The sequence below is a fragment of the Rhinolophus hipposideros genome (assembly GCF_964194185.1).
Source record: "Rhinolophus hipposideros genome assembly, chromosome: 12".
NCBI lineage: Eukaryota > Metazoa > Chordata > Mammalia > Chiroptera > Rhinolophidae > Rhinolophus > Rhinolophus hipposideros.
Genome location: NC_138058.1, coordinates 45,056,476 through 45,068,052, shown reverse-complemented (window position 1 = coordinate 45,068,052; position 11,577 = coordinate 45,056,476). Strand labels below are relative to the sequence as shown.

The window sequence follows — 11,577 nt, the reverse complement described above, 5'->3', positions numbered from 1 at the left end:
AAAAAAAAAAAAAAAGTGAACTTACCACCATGTTGTTGCTTAGGTCCCAAGGCCCAGGCCAGTCTGCCTTCTGTTCTCCACCTTTCAGAGTCTTCCTGTTTTATTTATAATGAGCCGGTGTTTTGTTGTGCTTAGAGGAACAGGGGGAAGTGCATCTACGCCATTTGCCCAGAAGCAGAAGTCCTGTATTTTTTTTTTTTTTTTTAACATCCAAGAAGTTCAGACATAATGTTCACGCTGTTACTTATTCCCTGGTTGAAATGCTCGATGTTTGGTTAGGTCCTTGAGACAGCGGATTCCCTCCTGAGGTAGAAATATTATTTAGCTCATTTTTATTGGGGATGCTGTACAAGAATATTTCTGTGTCCCACTCAGAACTTTCAGGGGAACTGGCATGTGATGAAAAGACCTTCTTTTTTTCTTCTCCAGGAGGTATTGAAATCTCCAGGAGAAACTGGACCAGAGATTAGCAAACACACCATAAATATCCAATGGGTGAGTCAAAAATGAACAAATGCATGACTTTTACACACACGTACACATTCATTCATTTAGCACTTATATTGTGGAATGTATGTAGAAAAGACCCTTTGGTCCCTGCCCCTGAGGAGTTGCTAATTGTATTGCCTCTTTAGCCCCCACTCTTCAATGAGGAAGGGCCCCAGGCTCTGCAGCCAGGCTGAGAAACAGATGAGTGTTTAGTACCTACTCTGTGCCAGGGACTTACTCGATGCTTTATATATTTTCCCTCATTTTGTTCAATCTTCTTGACCACCCTGTATTTTACAGTATAGATATTTTTTGGATGAGACACTAAAGTTCACAGCTAAGGAGTAGCAGCAGGCCTAGGATTTCAACTCAGGTCTGCCTGAGTTCAAAGCTTGTACTCATTAAAGCTGATTCTTTTGGATATATTTATCTCCATTTTTGAGACAAGAAAAATGAGGTACAGAGGTGTTTCCAAAGCATTCTGAAAAATCTTTCAGGTGGGCTGTGAGAAGGCCAAAGCCTCATGGAGGGGAGGGGAGATAAGGTATGCAGAGAATGGCAAATCATGCTATGTTACTAATGTCGCAGGCCCCTCTCACCAGGGAGATTTTCTGTAAGGCACACTAACAGGACCACAAAGGCCAGCAGGGAATCATTACAAATGGCAGCCAGCTGTGGAGGAACAAGGGACCCTCTTGTCTTTTTAATGGGTGACTACCTCCTGAGGATCTGCTTTCTCCTTCCCCAGCTGCCTCACTGACTCCCTTCCTAGCTGCAACAGAATGAGATTCCTCCAACTGAGAGCCCACTCACTAGATCTGTCCAGAGGGGCAGCTCTGGATGAAAAAGGGTCAGTGCAAGATCCAAAGATCTTGGGAGAAAAAGCAATGGCAACTTCCTCCCTTCCTTCCTTGTTTTTCAACTGGCAGAACAAAGTGGCATTTCCAAAAAGCCAGGGGAGACTGTGTGCCTTTTGTTTCGGTCTGGGAAGTTGTTCTCTAATTACATTTTCTGGCAAAGAAAAAAGTCACCAGACTCAAGGAGAAAACACTGTATTTTCCAAAGCTAGAGAATGCTGTCATAATCTGAACTTGGCCAGAGAAGTAAGGTCCAAAAAGTGATTTCATTCAGAAGGAAAAAAAAAAAAAGGCCTAAAAGGGGAATGGAACTGAATACTGGGAATCTAGCCTGCAAAAAGGAACAGGGTACAGTCAGGCATGGTCACAGGACCTGCCATGCAGCAGGCACATGTAACATCTGTATTAAATAACCAAAGCCTGCCCGTGGTGGGAAAAGAAACCCATGTGGACAAAACCAACTGCTCTTTATTTTGTTTCATCAGTTTTATTGGTCATATATCCAGAATTCATTATATAAATCTTTCAAAATAACTAGATTTTACAAGAATAGTTTACAATTCAGCTCTGATTGCACAAATACTTGACACAGGAAACCATTTTTACAAATACAAGTTTTCTTAGAAGAATACTTTAATAAAGAAAATAAGTATACATCTTACAGCAAATTTTATGCAGCTTTCCCCCCCATTCAATCGTCTCAGGTTTTCTATCACATCCAATAAACCAAATTACAATTTGCTGCTGCTTCTCCTTTTCAACTACTATTGAGATTCACACCAGTAAGAGTTTTTACATTTCTTTTTCTAATCTTTCCTGATCCTGTATTTAGGCTAGAAGAGGTAATTTAAACAACACTCCTTCTAAATGTAAGTTGTATCATCAGGTGAATGACCTTTTCACTTCTCACTTAGGCTAGAGCAGCTAGTTTTACCCCCGCTGTATGAGCAGAAGGGATAAACCCTTACGTTCCTAAGTTTCTAAACTGTAAAAACGAAACCTTAGAAATAAGGGTTAAGTACAAATATTACGAAAGCTAAAACGTTTGTTATTGATTAGAGAACACTTTTAAATTCAAGGTCTCTCCCAGGTTGAAGAAAACATAAAAGAAAAAAAGTATAAGGAAGTGGCAGTAGTTTTATAAAATATTGAAAAACTGAAAAAAGTTAATCGCTTAGGTCAGTGGTGTATCATATCCAAAGTGTCAGAAGACACAGCCTCTGCGGCTAGCTGAAATCACTATTTGACATTCGTCTTATGCTGTGGCTTTGAAATAGCCTAATCAATACTCACTTGCCCAAAGCAAGCAATCATTTAAGCCAGAGAAACTTTACAGAATACTGACCATATTTACCTGAAGAGACAGGACCCACAGAGGGAAACATTTGGCATTCATTCATTTATTCCTTCACTGCTACTGAAAAGTGTGTCCACTTGGCAAAGCTTGTCTTCCTTTTCAGATAGCATGAATTAAAACCAAGAGACTAGCAGTATTCTATAGTCATGTTCCTGAGTACTCAGCTCCAATTATCCCGTATTCGTAAAAAGATTTATTTAATCAAGCCCTTGTCCAACAGGAGATTTAACAGCACATGAGGACTACATGTCCCATTTCTCTTTCTCATCCCAGTGTAACAATTGCTACAGGTTTTTACCAAAATACGCTGGCAGTAGTTGGAAAATGAGTTCTTTTGCATTACTGAAAGTGTTCAATCACATTATGACAGGTCACATTTGCATAATAACTAGATGGCCACATAATGTCTACTGCAGGGATTTTGCAAATTCAGCATAGTCGATGTATCCGTCATTGTTCTTGTCGTCGTCTCTCAAGACACCATCTATTAAGTTAATCAGTTCCTCTTCACTCATTGGTGGTGCCGGTTCACTTCCTTCCTACAAAATATAAATTAACTGTGACGAGTCCCACATTTTACTGGAAGTGCTTAGCTAATTTCCCAAATGTCCATGCTCATATGGGTCCAAAAACTCTTTCAATGTAGTACATGGCTACTTCTAGAATCCACAAACCATATATCATATATAGAATTGATTCATAGAAATCCAATTTAGAAGTTACATTTGGCAGTTAAAAGAAAGATGCAATCCAAGTAGGCCCTTGCTTATTTATTTTAAAAATTACTTTTCATCCTTTTCTAATGACAAAAGTCATACATGTTCACTGTAGAAAGCTACGTCTGGCTTACACAGAATGGGGTCTTTCACAGATTCCATGACCCACAAACCCACCCTAGGGAAATGCTCACAGCCCAGGCCCTCCTGAGAGTCAGCTCTGGGAACAGTTTGCCCTGATACAGTAGAAACAGCTGGCACTGGACAACATCTTGGGGTCAGGACAGGAGGAAGCAGGCATTGCCAACCAGTAGAACCTGTTAGGATCTTTGAAGTGAAGGTATTTCTCCTGTTCCAGAGGCAGGTGTAGCAGGGCTCCCTGTGTCAAGTGCTAAGCTAATGCTGTCCATGTCCTTGGCTGATTCTTCCTTGGCACCTTTCCCTCGTCCACCCTTTCCTCTCCTATCGCCAACACCACCCTCACCTGCCAGGACACTGACTCCCAGTCTCTCGTCATGTCCATCAGTCGGCCTCCCACAGCAAAGGACCTTCCCGTAACACTGCTCTACTCACGTCACTCTCCTGCAGAGCTGCTGGTGCTCCCCACTGCCTTCCGAGCAAACCCAAACCTCCTCTCCTGGGCAGCCAATGTGATCACACCCACCTCACCACCTCTGCTTCTCCTCCTCTCTCTAGACTGCAGAGCAGGCCAGACATTAGATCTGGACACAGGAGACCTCAATGTCAGTTTCCTCACCTCTAAAATCAGGGTAATAACAACGCCTGGCCCTGCCTACTCACAGGCTGTGGCAAAGATCAAATGAGAACTCTAACCTACTTGAAAGTGCTTTGTAAACTGCTTTGTTCAGAGCACTGCACAATGTCACACAAACCCTCAATTATTTGCTGAGTCCCTCGATCCTGAGTCCCTTTTCTTCTCAAATAAAATAGCTTCTCCCCTACCCGGCATTTTGAATGTGGTCTGTCTTTTGGGTGCTGGTTCTCGAACTTGTGTGCAGCAGAAATGCCTGCATCACTTGTTAAAGACACAAGGCCCTAGGGCTCCTGCCTCAGCAGGTTACCCTTTGAGAGAAGGATAGCTGAACAAGAAGAGACAGAACAAAGTGGTGAGCAGAAAAAGGAAAAGAAGCAATATCATTGCACAAGGATAGCACAAGTCATCAAGACTAGGGACTGAATTACCATAGGGAGGCTTTTCCGAGACGCTGTCCATTGGCCCACACTGCCTGACCTACCTCCTTATGGACATGAGTGATGGCTGTGGAGAGTTCTAGGCCGTCAAGCAAATTATTGCCGTCATAATCATGCATTTTGAAATAATGGAGCTGCAGTTCTTGTGGGGACATCTCCGCCTCTGGTTTGTTGATGACACCTTCTAGATGTTCCATGATATGCCTAAAAACCAACAGTTACACTCAGACCACCTGGCAGCAACAGTGGGGTTATGCTGAAACCTTAATGATTCTGAAAAGTTCAAAATCTTAAAGTTCATCCATTCCAGAAAAACAAACAGAAACAGTGGCAGACCACACTCAAAGATGACAGATACAGGCAAGGCCACAAAAGGAGCATGGAAAAAAAATCAGTGTGCCTGTTATGCTGGCAAGGTTATGGGTGTTTTCCCTCTTTATTACTAGAATGTTGTAAGATTTTTTGAGGCTATCAATTAAAAAAAACAACAACAACTTTTTAAAAAGTTATTCAAGAACAACAGAGTATAATGTATGAGGCTAACGGGCCCATGACAAAAGTTGCAACAGATGATTCAATGCTTGAATGTGCCAATGAAAAAGAAAAAGGTCCTGTCAAAGTCAAGAAACTTTAGCTCTATTCTGGATTCTGCCACTACTACTGCGTGAGTGTGTGTGTGTGTGTGTGTGTGTGTGTGTGTGTGTATGAGAGAGAGAGAGAGAGAGACAGAGAGAGAGAGAGAGAGACAGAGAGACAGAGACAGACAGAGAGAGACAGACAGACAGACAGACAGACAGAATGAAGTCAGACAAGTCAATCACCCCATTTGGGCCTCAAGACCCTCCACCTGTGATATGATGATGAAAAAGGAATACCTGACTTACAGGTGGCTATAAGGAATAAATATCATCCTTGACAAATGTCCAGAAGTACAAATAGTAGGAGCAAAAGAGGACTGAGAGTGTCACTGCAGCTGGCTGCAGCGGCCGAGGATGGGGAGACCCCTGGCTGCATACGTACTCATGGTCATGCACTGTGTTCTTATCCAGGCCCACGCTGCCATGATGGGAGGAGCTGTCCCCAGGCTTCTGGGCCCTGCCCCCTGGGGCACAAAAGGCCCAGAGCAGGCCACACAGGAAGGGGGTTCTGAGCAGCCGCAGAGATCTCATGGTCACCGGTACCTGGCAGGTGCGGAACAGAAGATTAAGGTGAGAACACCAGAGCGAAGGTTCTTTCAAAACTTGACACTGTGCACTCCTGGGAAACCCAATGAAGGAGCAAGGTTGGGAAGGGAATATAACAAACTGGGCCCAAGGCCAGCTCTGCCACTTAGACCACAGGATGACCTTGGGTACTCCAGGTCCCCATCACTGAAATAGGCAGGTCCATGACATTTCCTGAAGTACCTTCAGAGGGCCAAGCAACTCAGGGACAGCTTAAAAGGATTTGAAGATTAGTTCTGCTTACAAGAAGCTTACTTACACTCTGGTGACAGAAATATTTCCTACCGAGAGCACTAATAAAGGCAGAAAGTGAGGTGTACTAAAGACAGATAAACCCTATCAGAGTTCACAGAAAGAAGTTTCCGCTGGGTGAGGGAGAATCAGAGAAGGCTGAGGCCATGGGGACACTTCATCTGGGCCTGAATAGATGAGGGTGCTGTGGACGTGCAGGGCCTGAAGGATTAAAGGAATAGTGCGAGCAGAGTGGCAGCTACAGACAAATGGGAAAGAAACTCCAAGTGGTTTGGTCGGGCTGGAGCCAGAGAGTATGAAGTACGCCGAACAGTGGACAACAGGCTGCAAAGGCTGACCAGGCAGTACTGGACGTGACTGCATGGCAGGCCAAGGAGAATAAAGTTTCCTGAGGATAAATGGGGAGCCACTGAGGATGTGTGACCGGGAGATAAGATCAGAGCGTGGTTTTGGAATGGCTACTCTGGCAGCACAGCGGGGAAGGTATTTAGTGGAGCCAGGGTAGATGAGAGAAGGGATGAGGTGGGTCAGTTCAAGGCCAGCGCAGAGAATAGGACATCTCCCAGGGCCGTGACAGAGGCAAGTAACTTAACCACCGTGAAAGAGTACTGGAAAGGAGAAGTATGTAGAAATTAGGATTCCATCAAGCACTCCCAGGGTTTGGCTAGACCTGGAATCAGAATCGTGGTCAACACGGGAAGACACAGTTAGCTACCCAGCAAGCTCCCTGAGGGCCAGAGGGCTTTGTTCCAGTCAGTATTCCCTGCCAAGGCTCAGACAGGCGTTTACTGTTTGGTAAACTGAAAGTTCTGGTCCTTCCGGGGGCTTATGGACTGACCTCTAAAAGGAAGGGGAGTGACAGCCAGGAGACCTCCACACCAAAGCAAAGCAAAGCCCTGACTTACATTCATTTCCCAAATGGCAGCACAGGTTCTGCTGGACAAAAAGGGCCAGTGACCTCTAAGGGGACGACTCTAACCACAACCCAAACCTATAGCAGTAACGAGAAAGCATAAGGTACTGGTCATACCTTTACAATATACACAGAGTTCAGCTCTGAAGCTGCCACCATCTCCACTTCCTGTACCTGGGCTGCAAAGCAGGCATATTGCAGCCCCTCACCCATCCCCAAAGGCTCTGTAGAGTTAGGACCCTGGGAGAATGCCACCCCTACAGTGTTTAGGAAAATTTCCCAAACCCATTTTCTTATTAGCAGCACCACCTCCCATGGCCCCTCCCTAAGGGGACAATACTCACTGGGATATACTATAACGTTTAGGGCGCAAAAAAGCAGCAGGTAGTCTTACTATTGAGAAGGGATAGCATAGCGCAATCTGTCATACTTAATAATAGGAAAAGAGGTTCAATATGTATCAAACAAAAAAGAACAGGCTGCAGAAGTCTGTAAAGAGTAATATTTCACTCACAGAACAACTAAAAACAAAGATTATCTTCTGAGTCATGAGATTAGGATTGATTTTGGTATTTCTTCTTTTTACTTTTCTATTGCTTCTAAAATTTCTACTACAAACATGTTTTTTTTTCTTTGTAAATATGTAATTTATCCCACAATTCTGTTCCAATACTATATGGCTGGAATGAAAAAGAGGCTTCCAGTTCTCATGTCTAGAAAATAATTCAGGAACTGAAACTACACTTCCTATTTTACCAAATAAAAATGTCTAGGCTCTGATGAGGCCACTGCCACTGTACCTGGTGCCAGAAAACAAGGTTTCATGTTCCTCTCAGCAGTGACTGCCCCAGGCCAGAGGAGAATAACTTGTTCTGACCACACTCTTAAGAGTTCTGGGGCAGGACCGACCAGAGAGAAAAGCTAGCTCCTCCCAAGCCTTTACGACTCACTCAGACGTGACAGAGGTTTGTTTCTCCAACAAGCCTTCTTCAATTCCAAGTCTGGCTTAGGTGTTCTTCCCATATGCTCCCAAGCGGTTCCCTTCAGAAGGGTCCTGTCCATTGCTGACAACAGCTGTGAGCGTGATCTCGAACAATTCCTGACAACTGTCGGTGCCCCTTGCTGGGTTGGGCTCTGAGAGCGCGAGGACTGAATGCCCATTCCCAGCAGTGCCTGGCACAGAGGTTGATGGTTCTCAGCCTATGTGCCATGGTCTTTGGGGGAGGGAAGAGGTGGAGAATTCCCAATATCACAGATATGCTGCCAATTTTTGATGTTAATGTAACTGAGCGTAAAATTTTTTGTGGGGAAGATATCAGATAGTTGAGCGGAGGGATCATTGAACCCACAGCACCATTTCCTATAACTACATGGCTGGAAGCTTAGTATATCAAATTGGGATGGGAAAGTGGGCATTTCTATTCAAAGAACACCAAAAAGCAACCAAGTGATTGGTAGTACAGTAACTATGGGTCCAAATGATCCCTTCTTCAAGGGAGGCAGAATAAAGGCCAAGAACCACTGATGCTGAACATGTCCCACCTTGGTTTGCTGTTGCAGGTTTCCAGCTCCAGGCCGACCTCGTTTCATTTCACTTCGCTTTATTGCATTCTCATCAACATTGAGGTAAGACCCTCCACCAGCAGAAAGATTACGAGTCTCTGAAGGCTCAGATGATGGTTAACATTCTCTAGCAGTAAAGTATTTTTTAATTAAGGTATGTCCATTTTTTAGACATAATGCTATTGCATACTTAATAGACTACAGTACAGTGAAAACATAACTTTATATGCACTGGGAAACCCAAAAAGTCACGTGACTCCCTTTATTGTGATATTCGCTTTATTGTGGTCGCCTGAAGCCAAACTCGCAATCTCTGAGGTATGTCTGGATTAGAACACAACAAAAGCCAAACCTACAAACACAGGATAAACTCTCCCTGCAAGTGCTGCAGTGAAAACAGGGAACCTGACTGCCACTTAACACTTAAACTGTCACATTCAAAAAGAAACCTAAGCAGCAACTCTCTTCAGCTGGAAGAACAAGTTGCATCACCCACCCTCCAACCACTGAGCCCAAGGACATGAGCAAACAGTCAGGCTGATAAACCCCAGCAGTTCCTGACCTCAGTGGCCTTCTTTGAGAAACTGAAAACACCAGGCTGGAGAAAAACCTAAAGGAGGAGAGATTTCTGAAAGGGACTTCGGAACACAACCCATGTATTGAGACATCGTTTAGGAGGAGAAGCCTCAGTCCTGGGAGCGAAGCACTGGACCGTGTCCCGCAGTGCCTTGGCTGTAACAGGGCTCCCTCACGGCTCCGGCAGCCTCTTCCAGTCCCAGAGCATTTGCTCCCACTGGTCCCATCTGTCTGTCCTTCTTCCTTCCAGGCCCAGTTCAAATATCATCTCTGGCTTCTTCCAGCCAAGATCAATTGTTCCCTCCTCTGACCTCAGTCTGCAGCTTCTCACATTCATTTCTCCTTAATATAGGGCCACATACAGTTCTCCTTTTCTGTTTGTCTCTGAGGGCTGGAAACCTATCTTCTCTGTAGTTCCTTCACCCTACTGAATTTATCAAAGTGCTGAGCTAACTTAGATATAGGACACTTTCACGTCGGGATCAGGGCCGTGGGTCTCGGCCCTAGGTCCACCGTCCTCTTTCACAAAAGAGTTGGCCTACGCTGGAAAAATAACTTCCCTTTGGAGCCCTCCCATCAGCGATTTGGCCTGGCCCATCACTCCCTCCCATTACCTAGTTTGTCCTATCAGCGCGGAAGAGTTTGGAGTCAGCCCTCCTCCCACAAAGCCCACAGCAGTTACCAGCGGCTTTTCTCTCCTGCCAAGGGCCCTCAGTTAAGAATTCAAACTCCAAGCAGCCCCCCTCGCCAACAATCCAGATCTCCGGCACCCCGAGTCCACGCCAAAGAAAACCCCTGACCGGTACTTCCCAATTTAAAACGTGCATGGGTCTGAACTGAAGAGGAGAAAACAGCCAAGTTCCTGGGCCAAAGAAAACGCGTTTTGGGTGAGGGGTTGAGGATGGGTTCTGAAAGAGGTACTGAATAGGTTGATCCGTCTGTTCACTTAGGGAGCCCCCGGAGCTGCGTGCTTCATTTCTGCATTTAAGGAGCGCGCTCCTTCCTAGCAGCCTGCTGCTGCTCGGGGGCTGAGGCTAGGACTGCGCGCCAGGCACATTGCTCGCAGATTACGGCCTGGCGGACAAGGGAAACAGTCAACAGACACCGTGGGGTGCCCCTGAAGCCCCCCCCACCTGGAGTAATATAAGGATGAGAAGGACTTTTACAACGAAAGGGTATCCTCAGCGGAGAGAATTTCAAGTCACTGACATCGAAGCCTGGGAGGAACTTGGTCCAATGCAGGAACTAAAACAGGGTTCGATCCGGTTAAAGTCCCAGCGTCGTGACGGGAGATGAGTTGGAGTCAAGCAGAGGGCCGGTCGTGCAGCGGCTTGCCAGCTCTGTCTGGGAGCTTGGAAGAAAACTGGGAATCCATTCAAAGGGCGGAAAGGAAGTGGGGGGGGGTCTGTGGCTGTGAGCAGGTCTGGGCTTTACGACCCTCACCCGGCTTTCCAGCGCAGAACAAACCGCGGAGGACCCAGACGGGATGCTCCGGGGGGACCCAGGGGACAAACGACGCGTGCCCGAGTCAGACAGAGCAGAGCCGGGGGAGGGAGCGCGGCGGACCGCGGAGAGGTGTGGTGGCTTCCAGGGGGACGGGCTCCGGAAAGCGGCGGGGAGGACGACGCCCGGGCCGGCCTGGGCACGGGGTGGACGCGACGCGGTGCCCGGACCGGGGACACGGGACGTCCAGCGCCGTCGCCTTCCCAGCCCCCGGCACAGGCCGGCCACGCTCGCCGCCCAGACAGGCCCAGTTCGCCGCGCCCCCCGACAGAGAACGTATGGGGGGGGGTGGGGAGCGTTCACCAGACAGGCATGCCCGCGGCCCGTCGTCCGCGACGGCAGATGCGCCCGGCCAGGCCCGTCCGGCTGCGAAGCCACCGGCGGCCTCCGCCCCGGGAGAGGGGCTTCGGCTCCGGCCGCCTGAGCCCCCCGGCGCGGCGCGGGGGCCCGACACCCCGCCCTCGGCCCCTCCCGCCTCTCAACTTGAAGCCCCCCGAGGGGCGTCGGGATCCCGCCCCGCTGCGGACCCGAGTGTCGCCTCACGGACCTCCTCCCCCAGGGGCGGGTCACGGGCCGCACACGCCGCGGCAGGCGCCTAGGTTGCGCCCGGGTTCACTCACCTTCGCCGCCGGTGGCTGCCAAACAACTCCCCCCGACGCTGAGCCTCCCAGCGTCCGAGCCGCCAGGCCCCAAACTCGCAACGCTCTTTCCCAGCGCCCCACCCCCGGCCCGCGTGCGCACGCGCGCTCCCTGCTTCCTGCCCATTGGCCCCCGGGGCCCCGCCCCGCCCCCGCCCCGCCCCCGCCCGGCGCCAGGCCGTGTGGACCGCTCTGCTGATTCCACGTGTAACGGGCACCGGCCCAACAAGGACCGGGCAGATAGATGCGCTTCTGCCCGCCTTTCCAAAGGCGACATT

General features: G+C 47.9%; 1 protein-coding gene across 17 annotated transcripts; it reads right to left on the bottom strand.

The window, feature by feature from the left end:
* Nucleotides 1-1,795: 1,795 nt before the first annotated feature.
* On the bottom strand, nt 1,796-11,577 carry MCFD2 (multiple coagulation factor deficiency 2, ER cargo receptor complex subunit). Of its 17 annotated transcripts, XM_081069368.1 has the most exons (8): nt 11,282-11,376; nt 10,325-10,509; nt 9,841-10,232; nt 8,562-8,709; nt 7,012-7,097; nt 5,652-5,812; nt 4,676-4,835; nt 1,796-3,242 (listed from the first exon to the last, which is right to left on the bottom strand). In XM_081069368.1, exons 5-8 carry the CDS (start codon nt 7,015-7,017, stop codon nt 3,111-3,113), a joined length of 459 nt encoding a protein of 152 aa, XP_080925494.1. In that variant the 5' UTR covers nt 7,018-7,097; nt 8,562-8,709; nt 9,841-10,232; nt 10,325-10,509; nt 11,282-11,376; the 3' UTR covers nt 1,796-3,110. The 17 variants fall into 17 exon arrangements, with proteins under 17 accessions (XP_080925494.1, XP_080925495.1, XP_080925501.1 ...); XM_081069369.1 differs by lacking the exon at nt 9,841-10,232 and having other exon boundaries at nt 11,282-11,358; XM_081069375.1 differs by lacking the exons at nt 7,012-7,097; nt 9,841-10,232 and having other exon boundaries at nt 11,282-11,396.